This window comes from Danio aesculapii, chromosome 6, assembly GCF_903798145.1.
Source record: "Danio aesculapii chromosome 6, fDanAes4.1, whole genome shotgun sequence".
Classification (NCBI taxonomy): domain Eukaryota; kingdom Metazoa; phylum Chordata; class Actinopteri; order Cypriniformes; family Danionidae; genus Danio; species Danio aesculapii.
Window position 1 is genome coordinate 32,258,243 of NC_079440.1, and position 21,394 is coordinate 32,279,636.

Sequence of the window (21,394 nt, forward strand, 5' to 3'; positions counted from 1 at the left end):
GTTAATTTTGTTCATTTATTTGTTTTTCAGCTTAGTCCCTTATTTATCAGGGGTCACCACAGCAGAATGAACCGCCAACTATTCCAGCATATGTTTTTTCGTGATACGATATAAAGGCTTAAATTGGTTAATTCAGTTAACTAACCTTTGATTAGGTTATCAGGCAAGTCATTGTTCTGACAGCCGTGTTCTGTAGCCAATTGAAAAAATAAAAGTTTCTTAAGGGGTCTAATAATATTGACCTTAAACATAATTGAAACAAATGTAAAAATGTTTGTGTTTTTATTCTAGCCAAACTAATAGAAATAATACTTTCTTTAGAAGAAAAATGTAATAGGAAATACAGTGAAGCATTTTCTTGCTTTGTTCTAAATTTGTTAATATATACATTTGAGGTCAGAATTATTGCCCCCCTGTTTATTTTTTTCCCCCAATTTCTGTTTAACGGAGAGAGGATTTTTTCAACGCATTTCTAATCATAATAGTTTTAATAGCTCATCTCTAATAACTGATTTATTTTATCTTTGTCATGATGACAGTAAATAATATTTTACTAGATATTTTTTTAAGGCATTTCTATACAGCTTGAAGTGACATTTATCGGGGAAAAATAGCTAAAGGGGGCTAATAATTTTGACCTTAAAATGGTTTAAAAAAAATTAAAAACAGCTTTTATTCTAGCCGAAATAAAACAAATAAGAGTTTCTCCAGAAGAAAAAACATTATCAGACATACTGTGAAAATTTCCTTGCTCTGTTCAACATCATTTGGGAGATATTTAAAAGAAAAAAAAAAAGAAAAATTCAAACGGCGGTAATAATTCTGACTTCAACTGTATATATTTTTAAAAAATGTCACAGTAGGGCTAATACTGTATGTAATTATTTCATGTTGTCTATGTCTGTTTTTGAGTAAAGTTACACAATTGATTGTTGTTTTTAATGGCTATAAGATATTGCAAAGTGGTTATAAGACAAATTAGTGCAAATTATTTTTAATACAATAGGTAACAAAAGGTATTCACCATATCTAATACCTGAGGAATGGTATTCATTTGTGAAATATCAGTGTAAGACACTCTGTCGCTATAAACAGTTTGTGTAAAAACGCATTTTTTTAAATTTATTTAAGCTGCTTCATGTTTGGTTTCTGGTTTGCGGTGTAAAGATAGCTTAAGTTTGTATTCATTTACATGAATAGACATTCATTTGCCAAATATAAAAATCGCACATCCACAAATTAGGATTATATTACTACATATGAAGGATCTCTGGTGTTAATGTCATTCTCATTATTTTGTATCTCAGTAGCGAGCAGAGCCAAAATGTAACACTTAAAAAGAACATGCGCACACACTGTCTGGCGTGCTTTGCTGTTAAACCTTTTTAATCAGGGAGATTTATTTCCTATCAGAACAATTCACCAAATACGTCATACTGATGTTAAAACCTAACAGCTTCTGACGTCAGAAGCTGGCGTCATGATATGAGCAACCAATCTGTGAAGTCAACGATGCCAAATCTGATAAGCTCTTTAAAATAAGACTTAATTCTACAGGATGACTATAAATATAAGTAATATGACTAAAATGTGTGTGAATGTGCTTCTGTCAGTATTTTAGAAAAACTTTTTTTATATTATGTTTTTAATTTGACCTTAAAGCAACACAGAGCCATACAAAAAGCAACAACTATAAAGACAGAAAAGAAAAGTCAACGAAAAAAAAAGACAAAAGAAAAGAAGAAAAAACAGATTGTTAAAACCATTGTTATGTCAGTTCCTCCAGTTTTATACATAGGTTAAAAATGTTACACAAATACTTATAGGCCAGTGGGCACAGGCAATAAGGTGATCTTGCAAACGATGACAGGGTCATACCTTTAAACCGTGAAGCGTTATTAAAGTGTTAAAATCGTGTGTGTAGTGGTGTTGAGTGAGGGTTTGTTTTGAAAACACTCAGATCTCGGTGACTCAAGGCAGCCATCTACAGGCCACTAGGTGTACTCTCCATCATTTTAATTCTCTTCTGCTTCACAAACGAGTATTAAACTAGTGTCTCAAAATATACACACACATACACAAAAAACAAACAAACAATAACAACAAAAAAAATCTATTGTCATGTTCGCTGTTTGGCTGATCAAGATGATTAAATATTTTGAAAGCACCACAGAGATTTAGTGTTTTCACATTTCAGAATCAACTGACGATTTGCTTATTTATAATTCTTATGACAATTTTAAATCACTCAATATTTGCACACATCACATTTAAGTACACTTTAACAGTAAAACAGTACAATGCATGTTACCTTTGTAAATTGTAATCTGGCTATAGGTTTTAACTATTACTGCTACTAAAATTTTGTCATTTACTCACCGTTGATTTGTTTTAAACCAGTTTGAGTGCAAGTGTTTGGAAGTGAAGGATGAGTAACTAATTATGGTTTAATTTGTTTGGCCGAATTTTACCTCTAAGAGCTCTATTTTGTAGTTCACATATTTTTCACTAGAGGGAGACCATTACCATTATATATTTTTTGTAAAACGTCAATAATACAGTAACTATATGGGGAAAATAAAATCAGAGATTATTGTAAGAATTTTTTTCCATTTTCCATTGTAAGGATTTTGGATTTGTTTGAGTAAAGTTATAATTTTTCAATATTTATTAAATAAAAATATTGACATTTAGATCTTCTTCAGAAAATGACAATTAGTTTGAAAAACTTCTTGTGATCAGGGTTAATCCACCAAATGTTGTGTTGTTCAAGTAAAATAGCTTTTTTTTTTTTAACCATTAGCCCTATTGTTGTTTTGACCATATGTCATTATGTGCTCTAAATGAAAATGGTTTTATTTTAAATCGAGAAGAAATGTGATCAGTAGCTTACAGAATCAAACCAAAATTTGCTCAAACACACAAAAAATCACAAATTCAGAGAAACTAACAATTTAAAGTGTCTTTATTAATTGTTAATTGTTTCATTTTATTATGATTTATTATTATTTCTTTATTATTTCAGTTTGTTTAGCTATTACTAATGAATCGTTTGTTCTATTATTGAAATGTTTTCCAATATTTATGTTGTGTATCATCTTTGTGACAGTTACAACACAAAAAGCAATTATAGTCTTAGTTTGTCGTACTTTGTAAGTCAAAAAATACTTACCAGTTTTCAAACAATCAACTAATAAACACTCTTTTTGTGTTTAGGGAGCCTAGGAAAATTGTCCTGCATCGGGGAACCACGGGACTAGGCTTCAACATTGTAGGAGGAGAGGACGGAGAGGGAATCTTCATCTCCTTCATTTTAGCGGGAGGCCCTGCAGACCTGTGTGGAGAACTGAGGAAAGGAGACCGTATCGTCTCTGTAAGGACATCACATTATCATTAACTGCTATTGTTAGCACACTTTACAATAAGATTTCATTAGTTAAGGTTTGCTAAGGTACTAATATGTACTAATAATAAACAATACTTCTGTCTTTCGGATGAGACATTAAAACGAGATTCTGTCTCTTGCCTTGCCTTGCGGTCATTAAAAATCCCTTGGCACTTCTCGTAAAAGAGAAGGGGTGTCCTGGAAAAATTCCCTCCATCCATTCTTACCTATCATGGCCTTCCAATCATCCCCATCCACCGAATTGGCTCTATCACTGTCTCTCCATGTCACGCATAGCTGGGGTGTGGTGTGTGCACTGTCCTGTGGCTGCTGTCACATCATCCAAGTGGATGCTGCACACTGGTGGTGGTGTAGAGAGACCCCCCTCAAGATTGTGAAGTGCTTTGGGTGTTTAGTCATAAACAATAATTGTGCTATATAAATACTCATTAAATTACAATACTTTACATTACAAAGCATTTATTAACATTTACTGTTGCATTATTAAAATGCTAATTCATGCTTGTTAGTTCATGTTAAATCTCAGTGCGTTCATTAAAAATGAACAACTATATTATATTTCAACTATATTTCTGTTAACTAACATTAACAATTGAACTTTAATAAATGTATTGTTGATTGTTTGTTCATGTTAGTAAACTAGTATTAACAAGTACAACCTTGTTGTAAAGTGTTACCTTTTAGACTTAATAATTCAGTAAAATGTAATAAATTCGGTCTTAATAATTTTGATGGTAATTCCGTTGAGTGTACGTAGCCTGGCACCTTCATATCTGCTTAGAGAGCTTTAGTATGGTTCGTAGAACAAATTGACTTATTGGTAAAGGTAATTATAGTCATAATGATTGTTGTGGGACCGTCATTACACAGCTCTCTGAATGACTCGATTCTGATTGATCAGTCATTCTACGAGTTACAATGTCAAATAACACCACCCTCATCCAAGTATTTGATGCTGACATTTTTTTTTTAAATACTTTATTATTATTTTTTTAAGGGAAAAAGGAAAAAAATACAAATAATAATAAAAAATAATAGTAACACATCGAACCTTAAATAAACAGTAGACTGGTCACATATTTCCTGACAGGACACATTAACAAATACATATAAAGATTAGTTTGCACTGTGTAAAGGCGTAAGTACAATTTACACTTATGTCTCTTATGCTGATTTTTTTTTTTTTGTCTTTTTGTCATTCAAACACAACTTCTGCAAAGTAATGTGTACTTTTTAAAGTAGCAGTAGTTGTTATTACTGTAGCGGTTTCTGTTGATTGAGATTAAGATTTTATATTCCTTTGTTAATTAATGTGGTGATAAACTGCAGTTATTGATGTAAATTTACTTTATAGATTTTTAATTTCTGTCTTGTGCAAACTTGTTTGTTCGTTTAGGCTTTAAACTTTTAAGTAAATCACTTTTTTTTGCTGCAGCTCTGCTTTAAAAGAGCTAATGAAGTACTTAAACAAATCAACATTTGTATCTAATGATTTACTTGTATAGCAAGGAGGCATGTAATAAGGGAGATAATGTACACCGGTTAAAAGTTTGGGGTCAGTTTTTTTATTTTTTATTTTATTTAATAATTTAAATAATATTGTTCTGTTCGTCAAAGTGGCATTTATTAAGTGTAAAAAATTAGCCCCCTGAATTATTAGCCCCCTGTTTTTTTTTTACCCAATTTCTATTTAAAAGAGAGAACATTTTGTTAACACATATCTAAACATAATAGTTTTAATAACTCATTTCTAATAACTGATTGATTTTATCTTTGCCATAATGACAGTAAATAATATTTGACTAGATATTTTTCAAGATGCTTCTATACAGCTTAAAGTGACGTATAAAGGCTTAACAAGTTTAATTAGGTTCACTAGGCAGGTTAGGGTAATTAGGCAAGTAATGTATAACAATGGTTTGTTCTGTAGACTATCGAAAAAAAAATTAGCTTAAAGGGGCTAATAATATTGACCTAAAAACATTAAAAACTGCTTTTATTCTAGCCGAAATAAAATGCAATTATTACTCCAGTCATTATTGCTTTTATTACCATTACCATAATGATAATAATATTAATAATAATAAAAATAATAATAATTAATAATTAAATGAGTACATTCAGAAGGTTTTTATTTCAAAATGAATCCCTGCTTTGGTCCTGATCATTCTGACATGGTTTATTCTGCAATACCAACCAGCTGCGTGTACAATATTCATTCTTAACCAGACAGTCTAGTAATACTCTGGTAGTTGTAAGATTTACTTGCAGTCAACTGATTGTCTTAATGAAGCGTTAACCTCTCTTTGTACTTATATTTTAGCGTACACTTTATTTTACGTTGTCCTTGTTATTATTCATTTAACTATTGAGTTATATTTATGAATTATATTTACTTTAATGTTAGAATGCAGGTTAGGTTTAGGATTAGTTGCATGCATTTATACATAATTACTTTTAATAGCTATTGTAAATACATAAAACTTTTGTAACAAGGACACCTTAAAATAAAGTGTTACCTTGTTTTTTAGCCATTATATAGAAATCCATTTCTGTGAACGATTGATTTTTAGGAAGTACTGTAAGTTTCCATCAGTGTCTGTGATGTACCGTCCATCATTAAAATTGCATGCTTGTTGTAGGTAAATGGAGTGGACCTCCGCAGTGCGACGCATGAGCAGGCGGCCGCAGCACTGAAGAACGCTGGACAGACGGTCACTATCATTGCTCAATACAGACCTGAAGGTGCGTTGACTTTCTTTCTATTTCAGACACATACTTTAAAATTGACCAGAAGCAACCAAAACATTCACACTAAAACTTTCTTATATCTGATTCCATTCAGTAATCCATTCACTTGCTTGGTTTATTTCCATTATGAATAACAGTACGATAAGTAATGGTCTGTCTTTCATTATTTGTCAAAAGTGATATGCTCAAGTAAATGCTGGTAAGAGTTTTATTTGTGTTCGGAGCAGGTTAAGGTAAACCTCTTTAGAACTTATTGCAGTTCTTTATACACAGCTTCTCGGTGTGATAATTGTTTAAACAAGAGTCTCTTCATAAGCTGCAGGTTGCATGCAATGATTATACGAGGATTCTTCTTAGAAAACATGGATGTTGTAGTGCAAGTGAATTATTCTGTAAAGTAAGAGTTCGAGCATGTTTTGCTTTGATACGAAATTTGATCTATAAGTTTATCTGTCGATTGGAGAATTCTCACAATAGCTTTTTTTTATTATTATTATTATTAGTATTATTATTATTATTATTAGTATTATTATTGCTATTATTGTTTTTATTATTACTATTATTATTAGTAGTAGTATTATTTTTATTATTAGTAGTATTATTTTTATTTTTATTATTAGTATTATTATTATTATTAGTATTATTTTTATTTTTATTATTAATAGTAGTAGTAGTATTAGTATTATTATTAGTAGTAGTAGTATTATTATTTTTATTTCCTTTATTTAGCCAGGAGATCACACAGCTTTGTCTCTTCTTCCAGTAAGACCTGGTCAAGATGGCAGGCAGCACATAAAGTTTCACATAAAATCACAAAAACAATACTACAAAATTACAAAATCACCATTCATAAAAAGATCAGATCATAAAAAACAATTACAAGTGTCCTTTAAGACATTGTACAGAAGATGTTTAAAAGTACTCAGAGTCGGAAGTGTGTCAAGATTGAGCTGATTTTGCAGGTCATTCCAAGCCCTTAATGTTGTTGATAAATCCTAGGCTTACTGAGGTGCGTTATCAGTTACCTTTGATAAAATATTAGCATGACTGTCTTTTGTAATGTATATTGTGTGGTTTGTATTGTTTTGTCTGTCTTTCGTACTATTGGACTTAGTTTCTGGAAGAAAGAGACTATTATGCTGCTGCTTAATTTAAGTGGAATACTTGTTTTTCTGTCATTTAATTTGTGAAAGTAATAAACGCTTTGAGCTGAATTGATTAGCTTGAATTCTAATTCTATATTGCGGGTGGCATGAGGTGCATTTGGTAGCATGATCACCTCACAGCAAGAAGGTCGCTGGTTCCAGCCCCGGCTGGTTCTGTTGGCGTTTCTGCATGGAGTTTGCATGTTCTTCCCGTGTTCGCGTTGGTTTCCTCCGAGTGCTCCGGTTTCCCCCACAAGTCCAAAGACATGCGCTATAGGTAAATTAAATAAACTAAATTGGCCGTAGTGTATGTCTGTGAATGCAAAAGTGAATGGGTGTTCTCCAATGTTGGGTTGTGGCTGGAAAGGCATTCGCTGCGTAAAACATATGCTGGATAAGTTGGCGGTTCATTCCGCCGTGGCGACCCCTGATTAATAAAGGTACTAAGCCGAAAAGAAAATGAATTAAAGAATGGATTCTATATTGTCTAATTGTTTATAACTGGTTACAGCAGTAAGTGAGTTCATACATGGTGGACTGTGACAATGAGACAGTGGCGACTATGGGTTTGAAAGAAAACCTCTCACTTCTGTTTGATGTAGTATGTTTGTGTTAATATGTAGAAATCTGCTCACTTTTGAAGCTTATTAGATTTTAAATCCAGCTACAATGTTTTATGATCAATGTTAAATGCTATTGAAACATGTTTACCTCCTTCTCACATGCTACAGTGAGTAAATCAGATTATTATTCGAAAATATGGACATCTGTCATAAAAAAGTAGCTTGTTTACTTTAGTGTTGTCATTTAATAATTTACATCAATTACACTACTATTACTGATAATATTAATAATTCCTTACATTTATTTAGCACATTTCTGCACACTCAAAGCGCTTTACAAATTTTGGGGGGATTTTCCTCATTCACCACCAGTGTGCAGCATCTACTGGATGACGCAACTGCAGCCATATTGCGCCAGAGACAGAGAGATAAATTATTATATGGGATGGTTAAGAGGCCATGATGGCAAATTAATTAAGATTAAGGACCCTGGTTTAACGCCTCCTCTGAAAGACTCAGCTCACTGACAGTATAGAGTCCCCTTCACTATACTAGTTTATATTAGTATAGTTTTGGAAAAGTGTAGGATTACGAAAAAGTAGGGGATTTATATGTCGATGAAAAATTTGTTTCATTTCAGCAGCTGTGTGAGAAATACAGTATTCCTTCTAATCATTCTTGAGATACCTTCAAATAAGAGACTTTGTGAAGTCTAACATTTCTAATTATGCCACAGCGTCACCCATGTCTCTGGATACATCTCTGGAAAGATGTCTAAGAGATAGTAGTACCATTTCATTGCTTTACAAGGGTTTAGAACAGATGAAAAGTCCATCTATGGAGAACATTAAATCTGCTTGGGAAAAAGAACTTGCAGTAGAAATTCCAAGTGAAATTTGGGAACAAAGTCTGGAATTGGTTCACAGATGTTCCATTAATGCAAGACATTGTCTCATTCAGTTTAAAGTGCTTCATAGGCTTCATTATTCCAAGTGTAAATTGAATAAAATATTTCCAGAAGTGTCCCCAGTGTGTGACAAATGTCAGTTTTTAGATTCCAACCGGTCTCATTCCTATGTTATGTGTCTCTAATTACAGAGTTTCTGGAACAAAATATTTCAAGTTTTTTCAGTTACATTAAACATTCCGATTGAACCAGATCCTATATTAATTATATTTGGAGTTTCTGAAGACTTTTTAAGACTGAAACAAGTACAACAACAGGTTGTTTCATATGGGTTGATCTCTGCCAAAAACGTATCCTTTTATTTTGGAAGAAAAAAGAAGTTCCAACTCTTAAATTATGGCTGACAGAGTTAACCAGTACATTACATCTGGGGAAAAAAATCAGATATACCTTAATAGACAAGATTTTGAAAAAATTTGGTCCCCTTTTATTTCCTTTTTACACACTTGTGATTAATATGTTTACTATGCCCGTAGTACCTACGTTTATTGTTGGATAGCACTGGTGGGTGTTTGGTTGGGGGAATGCATGTTTATTTATTTATTTTGTTTATTATTTTTATGACTGTTGTTTTTTTTTTATTATTATTTTATTTTAGTTTTTTAAATTTATTTTTTTATTATTTTCAAATGTCTAATTGTTAGAATGCAAGTTTTATGTTTATTTTCAAGTGAATGTCTGCGAAAATGTCTAATAATAAAAATATTGAAACCAAATCACCCAGTGGTGACATTTGTCGTGTGACATTAAAAACTGGCATAATGGCAGCTTAAATTAGCTGCCATTATACCAGTTTTCAGTGTCACATGATAAATATCACCACTGGGTAATTTGATGTGCAATAATGTATTTTTTGACTGTTATAAATGTAAACACTGTCTATTACAATCAATTTAATCCGTTTTTGTTTAATCAATTACAGTGGTATCTTGTTATTCGCGGGGATTACGTTCTAAAAATAACCCACAATAGGTGAAATCCGAGAAGTAGCCAGCTTTATTTTTTTACAATTATTATAGTTGTTTTAAAGCTGTAAAACCCCTCACTACACACATGATGCACTTTTCTCAAATAGGCATTAACATTTTCACACTTTTCTCTCTTGTTTAAACTCTTTCAAAGTTTAAACCTTCGTAGAAAATTAAGTCCAGTATTATAGAATGAAACCAAAGATCAAAACCATTTGATCCTCAATTAATTTTTTTCCATAATGGCGCCCTACAGCTGCCAAACTACCTTTCTTTAGCATATCCAGAAGTTCAACTGTTTGTGAGATGGTTAGCATCTTCATCTGCCTTTTGGGTGCTACCGCAGGCTCCTTTGACAGTGCAGAACATTTCTTCAACATTGTGAGGAGAAAACTGGCAAACATACAGCACAGCACAGCACAGCACTTCAGAGTCACACTGGTAGCGATCGAAGACTTGTAAATTTGGCAAGCATGTACAGGAGTCTACAGCCAGTCAGGGAGAGAAAAACCATGTCAAATTGCACTAAAAATGAAAAATGAACTGTGTTATAGCAAGAGATCCCTGTAATTTATTACTGTATTTAGTTCTTATTGACCCAAAGGTTTTATAGCAAAGTAAATAATGATTTCATGTTGACTTTAGAATGCCATCCTGCACATGTACAGTAAGTGATAATGTGGCCAGTTTGTGGTCGTGACTCAGAGCAGCTTGTCTTGTTCACCCTAAGGATCAGAGTCCAGCCTGGCCATGCATTCGTTCTTCTCGGCAGGTCTGGCTTCAGTGTTTATTAAAATGCCAATGGGGGTGATGATGACCGTCAGAGCTTTGGCTGGAGGTAGTCTGAGAGGGTCTAAATTAAGCTTCTGAGCAGGTTCTGTGTGTTTGTGCGTGATCTGCGCTTCTTTCACACCCCTAGCGAGTGTGTGCGTTCATGTAGCATCTTCTCTGTTTGCTGAAAGCTGTTGTCTTAGCGTGGCTCCTGAGCTTGGCTTCCTGTACGCGTCACGCTCTTCTGTTCATGGCCAGCACAGAGCCACTCTGCCCTTCACTAGCACCATTCATTCTCTTCATTTTCAAGCAAAGACTGTTGATGATTTTCGTAAACATCTGCAACGTAATGCATGCTTGCTAGCTAGTTAGTTATATCTGTACAAACAGTTATTTTTCATAATTTCTGTTCATTGTTTTTGTTTTGTTACAGAACATATCTTTTGTATTTTAACATTAAATGTTACTAATGGCAATATTTGAAGAGTTCAGATGCAAAAACTTCTAAATGCCATCTAAAATTTTCCTCTAAAATAAGTATTTTTATCAGGCTCCTGTTTATATGTTTAGTAACATCACTTTTATGACAAAGAATAAATCCTTTTCCTGGTCTTTAAAGTAAAATATCTTATCATAAACAAAGGAGGCTGAGAAAAATGTTAATTTTCGATGAAAATTTCTGATGACACTTAGAAGTTTTTGCATCTAAACTCTTTATTTTCTATTTGACTTTTACAATTTAATTAATAATTTGCATTGCACCAATAGTGTCAGCTTGACATTGTTAAAACATGTTCCAAAATGCTAGAAATATGTTGTAGTTTGTTGCTAAATCATTCTACAAACATGTCTGTAACAAACAGGGACCTGGAAGGGAGGTGATTGTGGGAAAAAAAAATGGGTGGGAGAAATTGTGAAATGAATAAAAAAACATCTGCATTCACTTTCTATTCATCAAAGCTGTGCGTTGATCCTCTGTTAACAAACAAAACGAAGCAAGTGACTTTTGCTGCTCTTCACTTGTTTGATAACAAAGGTGTCACTTTAAATGGCGTGTACAGAAGCTGATCTGGGATCAGGTTATCATACGGAGCGTGTCCCGGCTAACACGGGAGGATTAACATGAATGAAGTGAACAGTTTGTGAAACAACAGTTTTGCGAGGGGAATCAAAACATCTTTTTGAGGGAATGAAAAAACTTCAAAAATATATGTTTTCCTTTCACTCAGTTTTTATTTTCTCCCATCCATTTTTTTCCTTCCACCCAGTTTTTTTTTTCTTCCATCCATTTTTTCCCCATCACATCCCTTCCAGGTCTCTGTAGGAACAAGTAAAACATTAAAGCAACACTCCTTTTAAAAAAAAAAAAAGGCACATTTTGCAAGTCTCTTAAAGTCAAACAATTGACTTTAACAATTTTTGAGTTCATTCAGCCAATGTTTTGTTTTAACATTGTGCGATGTCTCACTTTTAGCTTAGCTTAGCATAATAAATTGAATCGAATTAGACCATTAGCATTTCTTTAAAAAAAAAAATTTTTTTTTTATAATTTTACTATTTAAAGCTTGAATCTTCTGTATTTGCAATGTGTAATAAGACCAACAGAGTTGGTAAAAGGTTACTACAGTACATTCTAATCTAAGCCAAGATTTACAGTATAGGCTAATATTTATGGCAATGTTTATAAAAGGGGCCCCTCCAGAACAAAAAAACAGCTGAATGTTCAAAAATGGTTCACGTCAACTGTTCAACTCTAGGAGACATGAAAATATAAGCCTTTATCAAAAAACGTTGAGTGTTATAATGTTAGCAAGTTTTAGAAATGTGTTAGTAATATTTAATGTAAGAAAATCTAAAAACCATAACTGAAATTGGAATTTTTTCAGTGACCTGGTAAAAGTGAACAACAAGTTAAAACATGTTCGTAAGATTATGTATTATGTCGTGTATTAAAAATGTTAGCAATGTGTTAGCAACATCAAGCATTTTAGCAAGTGTTAAAAATGTCTAAAAACGATTTAAACTTTTAAAAAACTTGCTAGATGCCATTGATGCTATAGTATGCTCAAAACATGCTAATACAAACAAGCAAATAAGTTAAATTAAGATGCATTAAGACACATGTAAATGTGCTAGTATCTGAATGTTAAAAGTATGTTAAGACATACTTGATAACATGACATTAAAATGCATTAACATTGTGCGAATGTAAGCATAAACAAATGAACCAAGAGTTGGTTCAAACATATTAACAGGATAGAAATATGCTAGTGAAATGCTAAAAAGACAGAAAACCCCTATAAAATTGACCCGTTTGACTACTAATAAAACCAAATAATATGTGTTAGATAAGTAAAAAAAATTTTATTTAAACCACAGTAATGCCAAAATCAACCATGGCTTTTCTACATTAAAGATTTTTTTTAAATATAGAAATTACCTGAATGTTTTTAAAAGGTTTTTGTGAGAACAGAATGTTTATTTAACATTTCCCAAAGCAAAGTCTGTTATCCCCTTTTAATACTGTAGCTGTCGATAGTCAGAGTTGCTTTCCATACAGAATCCCCTCACCTGCAGTCTAAATGGTCTTATATTACAGCATGGGTGTCAGTTTCCAAGGTTTCAGCTCATATTGCTTCTCTCAGTTCGCATATAGATGTGAAAGGTTATTAGGTTATTGGATTTGAGAAGAGTGTTAATATTTGTATTTTCTGTAGCGGCCTAATAACATTTATTACAAAATTCAAATCAAAATAGTGCCATTTAGAGCATTATTTGTTTTTTCTTTCTTTTCATCCAGAAAATGACAGTTTGTGAAAATAACTAATGTTTTCATTTATTATGATTGAAAATCAGAATTATTACATCAAATATTAATTTCTTAACTCTTCTAAGTTAAGTTAAAACAATGATGTTATGTTGTCAAAAAGTTATTAACATGACACCTTTAACTTATTTTATACAAAACAAAAACAAAAAGCACATTTTTATTTAAAATTTGACGGAAATTTCATCTTTAGTAAAATTAATATTAACCTTTTACTCAAAAACGTAAGTATGAATCTATAAATCCAGGGAAACTGGAACTTTTCAAGGGTTATCCTACACTAAATATATATATATATATATATATATATATATATATTTGCTGTTTGTTCAAACTACTAAATTAAAATGATCTAAATCAACACAATATTTCACAGAGAGATGTTTTTATTTGGGACAGCTTGATTGTTTTATGTTAAATCAAGTTAAATTTGTGAAAACAATTACGTTCTCTTAATCAATATTTGTTGGGACAACATGAAGGAAAATGTTTAGCACACGAAAGAGTTTTATGAATATCTGTTTATATAAAGTCTCCAGAGAAATGATTAACCTCTACATCAGTCTGTGTGCAGTGGTCTTTTTTTTACTCAGACTAATACACACATCCTACATTTTTGTGAAATCATAAAAACATACTTCAATATATGTCTCACTGCAATTTTTATGTAAAAGGAACACTACCAACTAACAACTTTTGTTTATTTTTTTACACTAATTATAGCTGCAGGGACATTTTTGTACAACATCAAATAAATTCCACAATAAATGTTCTGTGTTTATGATTTATAAGCGATATGTATTTTCATAAGTAACATATTTTAAAAGTAATGTAAGTCAAAAGTAACACACAGATGTCACCACTTCAATATGTTCCCTCTGCCGCCGTGCTTGCTGTCGATGCAACGGTAGTAAGTGTGCACGCAGCTTTTGACAGCTGGGTGGCGCTTTACCCATAGATTTTCAGCTTTGCTATTTCACAATACTAGATAGGATGGTACTGTAAGTGTACCTTATGTGATGTGTAATATTTAAAATAGAATTTTGTTTGGTTTTTTTGGTTTTCTTAGTAATAAACATACTTTTACGTTATACTGTATGTTTTAGAAAAGATACAATACATAGTAAGAGAATAGCCCTAGGCTCCAAAAATGAGCAAATACAAGAATTAAGTTCTTTAGCCTTTATAGTGCCCTATTCAATTTTACATTTTAAATCTTTAAATAAATAGTTATTTAGACCTATTTAATTATTCATTTATTATTTATGTACAATAATTAAGACATAAAATAAGATAGTAAAATATAATCAACAACGAAAATATAAATGAAAATTATAAATGAAGAAATAAATTAAAAAGCTTATTTATTGACTGTCTTTGTCCTATCATTTTAAAATAACAAACACTGTACATCTCTCTATATTTAGGCTAAAACACTGCTTTATTTATTTATTTAGCCCAACTTTTTTGCATGTATGTTTGTACTTTCATTTTAGTTGTCTTTTATTTCTTTAATTTTACTTTCCAAAATGAATCCTCATTTCACTTAACAAGCGACTGTATATTTCTGTTCGTTCGCATCCTGTCCCTTAAAGCCTCCTGGCGGCATAGTTGCAAACTGTGGTTATACCTAAAAACACATCCTTACTCTTTTGGTGCGGTGGCTGTGCCACTTGCGGTGGTAATGCTCATTTTAAAGTGTCACTCACTGTATTTCAGATTCGCAAAAATGTTGACAACACCCTCTAGTGGATTTGTCATTTCAAACTACATACACAATGTAGGTTGAGGCACGTATTTCCTGTGAGTCTGGGCTGATTTTTAGGGTTTTTTTCCAGGAGAGATTCTCCTCTCCTCATCTAACTCCTCTGGCCAGTATTCAGTCATCGGCCACAGGTGCGAGCAGGGGTTCAGGCTTCTCCCCATAGGGAGGAATGAGCTCAGATGAGATCCATCTCCCTCTGCTCTCCATGTACATTGTGTGACAACATGCATATTAAAGCCTCGTGAAGCGCAGATGTAGCCCTCACTTTGACCAATGACTGCTGAGGAAAGCCCCTGTAAACCCTCCAGGACTTCTCATAGTGAACTTGTTAGTGCCGTGTGGTGTTTTTTTTTAATTATTTGCAAAACCCATAGGATGCTTTGGAGATCTGACTGAAGAGCAGATGTTGCGGTGTAATGATTGAACTAGGGTGCAGTCGTGTAGTCAGAGCCTCCATCTTGTGAAAACAAATGGCATTAAATGGTGATGCTGGAGCTGGGACGGGAAATGAAGCCCCTGAGGGTCGGACGGCTTTGATCAGAGGGATTTAACGGCTTTGAGGATCTGTGCTGGAGCTTAAACACATCACTGTCACACACGCACACACACACATTTCTGTGATCTCGCCTATAGTTATTTGCAGAATTATAGAATAAAATTACCCATTTCACTCAGCTTAACTGAAACAAACACTTTGTAAGCAATATTTTATAATAATATAAAAAAAATAGTACACTACTTTTATTTATTATTAGTACTAGTTATGCTAATGTGCTTATGTAGAGAGATAGCTGATTGCATATTCCAAAATCTTCATTAAATTGCCTAATTAGCCTTTAAAACATGATTGTGCAACATTAAATATCCATCCCCAGATAACAGTATACATCTGGACGTTCTTATTTAAACATATTTGAGTTTTATTTTATCAGACTAAGTTGTACAACGCTGTAATGCTTAGATGGCTTGTACAGAAACACAGCAGTTGTGTCAAAAAATTAGTAAATCTTCCTTTAATGCCTCGAGGTGATGACTAAAGTATTAAGTCAGTATCATGTATAAACTGAAAGTGCTTAAGCGATGTACTGTACAGTAGTGCTGCACGTTCAGAAACTCAGATTAACGAAGACTAAATCCTCCGTCGGTAAAAAAAAATTCACATATTTATGAGATCAGAGCTGTCTGAGTTTGACCTTTTACAGTTACAGTTTACATATATATTTTTACAGTTATATTCAAGCAACTGTTATTCTGTGCTTTTGAGAGTCAGTAGTTTACTGAGACTCTACCTTCTGCTTGCACTATGTATCTATGTCAGTGCATTGATGGATGTTGACCATTTTTGCTATACTTTTCTGTATTTATTATTATTATTATTATTATTATTATTATTAAGCATATTAAGCATGTTGAAGTTTAAACGTTTTAGTAGGAATCAATATATTCAGTTAATTCTTAAAACGGGCTAGATTTAACAACAATTAATTGATAGGAATTAATTATTATAAACTGATACAAATAAAAATATATATTTTAACCTTTTTATTTATCAATTTTTATTAACACGAGAAAGAACTGTTGTGTAGCTATTTCTTAATAATACATTTTATATTATATCGCATATCTATAATACACATGTATTGCTCTATTTTGAAATGTGCTTTCTACTAGACAATAGTAGTATTTTTTTCTGCCACACTTTCTTCAAATAAGCTAAATAATTATAATTAAATTACCAAATCATAAACCGGCCTTTACAGATGAAAAGTTTTGAATTTGTGCACAGCTTTTGATTTTTGAGTTTTTACTCTTAGTAACTTGATTCTATAATTCCATTTCCCTTACGTACTGTACATACACGTTCACGTGCACACGAGAGAGTGACATCGGTAAAAACAAAAATTGATCCTGAATCAATATTGAAGTTACTTTTGCATGCTGGAGGAAGGATGACAACATGGCTTAAGTATTTCTTTGGCAGAAGATTTCAGTGAATGAACAACACTTCTGTCCGTACAGTATAACCCATTCGTAAGTACATAATCTACATAAGTTTTGCATTACTAAAATATTTATTATTAAAATAGTTTTAAAACATACCATTACAGTGCATCCGGAAAGTCATTCCGACAGGTGCACACCTGGTCTCAGGGTTGACAGTGCATGTCAAAGCACAAACCAATCATGAAGACAAAGGAATTGTCTGTAGACCTTCGAGACAGGATTGTGTTGTGGCACAAGGTTTGGGAAGGTTACAGAACAATTTCTGCTGCGCCAAGCTTGTCGCATCCTATTCAAAAAGACTTGAGGCTGTAATTGCTGCCAAAGGTGCATTAACAAAGTATTGAGCAAAGGCTGTGAATAATTACGTACATGTGAATTTTTAGTTTTTTTTTTTTTTTATAAATTTGCACAAGATTTTTTCAAAAAATCTTTTTTCACATTGTCATTATGGCGTATTGTGGGTAGAATTTTGAGGAAATAAATGAATTTAATTCATTTTGGAATAAGGCTGTAACATAAAAAATTGTGGAAAAAGTGAAGCGCTATGAGTACTTTCCGGATGCACTGTAATGTTATGTTTTAAAACATAACATTTGATGTTAGATTGTGTTCTTACGAATAGGTTATATGCACAGAAGTGTTGTTCAGTCACTGAAATCTTCCATCGAAAGATTGACAAGACTATTTTCAATTTCATAAGGGACCTTTTACATCATCGATATTTTTATTTAGTTTAACAACAAAATATAAATAAGTAGCACTATTCCGTCTAGCCTGCTTTATTGAGCTGAAGTTGGTTCTATATTCACATTAGTTCATTTTTTTATCTGAAAACCTGGGACGCAGTCCCTATATTGTTTAACATGCTGAATATTTGGTCTGAAATAGCATGTATGTTTGGCTTAGCATATAGCCTGCATATGGCTTGCTAAGCATAGTCGCTTTAGGACAAAGCACGTGAGAGAGTGAGACCAGTGATCCTTGCATGCATGAAATATTGCACATTATGACAAGTTTTGCTTGCTTCACAACGGAAAACGTGCTAGATATAATACAGTTTTTCATTCAGAATTCTAATATTAGAAAGTACTATAATGTTTTCTAACTGGCGAATTACATGATAGTGGGTTGTCTATGGTCTTCTTTACCCAAGTGGTACTCACTGCAGAGCATCGTGGGCAGAGCTGAGCTCCAGCAAGAGGGAGTTTAAGCTCCAGCTCCTCCTTACTGCACTTCTTCTACAAGTGATGTCACTGGGTTGTGCGTTTGTGATTTCAGGAGGCGTGGCTTTGGACAACAGGGGAGGGACTGTGTTTTCAAAGCTATTATGCTAACGATTAGGATTTTGGCAGATCATCTACTGCACCTTTAATTTCTCTCATAATTAATTTAACTGCCATTTTCTATTGTTCATGTAGACACTATTAATTTATCAAAAAAAATGTTTACATTTATTTACTCGATTTATCAAAATGATCAAATAGCTGACAATAATTATTGGCATACTGGCATCACTATTACTATTGCTCAAATAGAGGAAGGGCTAACATCCAGCTTTTCTCCTAGACCTCAAATAATACATTGATTTATCTGTGACTTTATTGTGTCATAATGTCATTTCTAAATTGAAGAGCTCCTAATGATTATTCATTCAACGTTCTTTCTTTTGAAACGTGACTCAAAGTGTATTTTTTCCTCTTTCTGTCTCCTTTCGCTCTGAAAGCCCTTTAATTGTTTTGTTGTTTGACACAGAATTGATGACGTTGACAGACTGAAGGCGAAAAGCGAAAGCCTTTCAGTGTTCAGCGCAGCACATGCATCATTACATTCATTAAAATCTTCATTCAAACCCAGTGCTAGTGGTTGGTTTGTGGACTTAATCATTCTCAGCTCTTCATTATGAATGACTTTGGGTTTCTGTTCTATCTAATTATGGACTTATGTTTGTCATCAGAGACCTGCATACATTTCGTTACATCTTATTTGTCTTATGTTTGTTTACTTAGGGTAGAAGCGACTGCTGAGGCATTACATGACAGACAGATCATTTATTGAGGATGATTTAATCTTTCACAGTACTTATGAAATATCCATGTTGTCTTACATGCAGAGCAAAATATGTAAAAAAAAAAAAAAAACTCATGCTACATATTTCATAGCCTGTAAAAAAAAAGTTTCACAATTAAATGTTGTAAAGTAACACAGTTGAAGTCAAATTATTAGCCCTCATATGAAATTTGAATTCTTTAAAACATGGAGGTTTTTTCAACACATTTTTAAACATAATAATTTTAAGACTACTTTCTAGTAACTAATTTATTTTGTCGTTGCCGTGATAACAGTATTTAATATTTTACTAGCTATTTTGCAAGATACTAGTAATCAGCTTAAATTTAAAAGCTTAACTAGGTTAAATAGGTTAGGCAAGTTAAGATAAATAAGGCAGGTCATTGTACAACAGTGGTTTGTTGTTTAACATCACTTTGGAAATATTTTAAACGAATTTAAATTGTACATGAGGGCTTATAATTTTGCCTTCAACTGTACATCATGGCTAGTAATATAGTTATCCCTTGTAAAATTATATGCATAAAATAATGCATACAGTATAACATTGCAGGTAAAAATTAGGGATGTCTCAATCAGGTTTATTTGCCCTCGAGTCCGAGTCATTTGATTTTGAGCATCTCCCGATACCGAAACCCGATCCGATACTTTTTTTAATACATAAAAAAAGAACAAAAAAGAGCAAAGAAACAAATCCAGGATGTTCCTTTTTTTTCATTTAATTCATCTTATTTTAACATTCAACAACTCTGTTAACAAACAGAGCACTTCTATGAGGTAGCTTGAACAATCAAGTAATAAATAACAGATAAATTCTTCACTTGTGCACTTCAGTGCAACAGTAAATATATAAAAAAAAGTAATATAAATACAAACAGCACCTCAACTTAAAATACCCGGCAGGCAATCCCAAGTTTACATATCTCACAGTTTGCTATGGCAATGTTGTTATCATCAACTTTGTAATACCGCTAGACCGCAGACATACTTGTGATTTCCGCTTCAAGCTGCTTCTGTGTTCTACTTTGCTGACATTTAACCAATAGCGTCTCTGTAACAAAGTGATGTCATGCCCCACATGTTTCTTTTTCTGTGTGAAGTCAAGAAGTGTGAAGTCTAACTCTGTGCTGCTGCATAATTATAGTAGATGTGTTAATATATATATATATATATATATATATATATATATATATATATATATTATATATATTATATATTATACAGTTGAAGTCATATTTATTAGCTCCCCTTTGATTTTATTTATTTATTTTTTTTTTTTTGATATTTCCCAAATGATGTTTAAAAGAGCAAGGACATTTTCACAGTATGTCTGATAATATTTTTTCTTCTGGAGAAAGTCTTTTTTTGTTTTATTTCAGCAAGAATATAAGCCATTTTAAAAAATTTTATTAACCCCTTTAAGCTATATTTTCTTCGATAGTCTACAGAACAAAACATCGTTACACAATAACTTCCCTAATTAACCTAAACTGCCTAGTTAACCTAATTAACCTAGTTACGCCTTTAAATGTCGCTTTAAGCTGTATAGAAGTGTCTTAAAAATATCTAGTAAAATATTATTTACTGTCATCATGGCAAAGATAAAATAAATCAGTTATTAGAAATGAGTTATTAAAACTATTATGTTTAGAAATGTGTTGAAAAATTCTTTAGACGTTCCTAGTAAATTGGACATCCCTAGTAAAAAAGTTAATTATCTGAAATAATACATGTACTGTATTGTGGCCAGTAAAACAGTAATAATCCCAAATAATGCATATATTGCTGCTGAAAATATAATAATATTTGGTAAATCATCTCAAATAATCCTTGTATTGTTGGCGGTGAAATGGGAATGAAAATGATCTCAAGTCACTCACCAGTCACTGCACTGTAAAAATCATATGATCAATTAGTCCAGACAGCAAGTTATGCAAGCTGCTTTAAGTCAATTTAACATCATATAAGTTCAATAGACTCATAAAGTTAATTTGATTCAGCTTCAAACTTTAAAGAAACTAGAATTCTTTTTACAGTGTGCCAAAATCTTAGTTATTCACTGTGAAATAAGTACTAAAAACAATAAAACAACAACCTTTTCACACACATTTTAGGGCCGATTACGATTGAATAAAGGCTTTTTTTGTTACAGTTTCTCGC

General features: G+C 32.4%; 1 protein-coding gene across 17 annotated transcripts in view; it reads left to right on the forward strand.

The window, feature by feature from the left end:
* The window catches only part of dlg1a (discs large MAGUK scaffold protein 1a), a 242,441-nt gene that overhangs the window by 181,992 nt on the left and 39,055 nt on the right, over positions 1–21,394 (forward strand). For all 17 annotated transcript variants that reach the window (XM_056459973.1, XM_056459974.1, XM_056459980.1 and 14 more), the window contains 2 exons: positions 3,217–3,373; positions 6,049–6,151. In XM_056459973.1, coding sequence (XP_056315948.1) covers positions 3,217–3,373; positions 6,049–6,151 — 260 coding nt within the window. The remainder of the gene's footprint in view (positions 1–3,216; positions 3,374–6,048; positions 6,152–21,394) is intronic.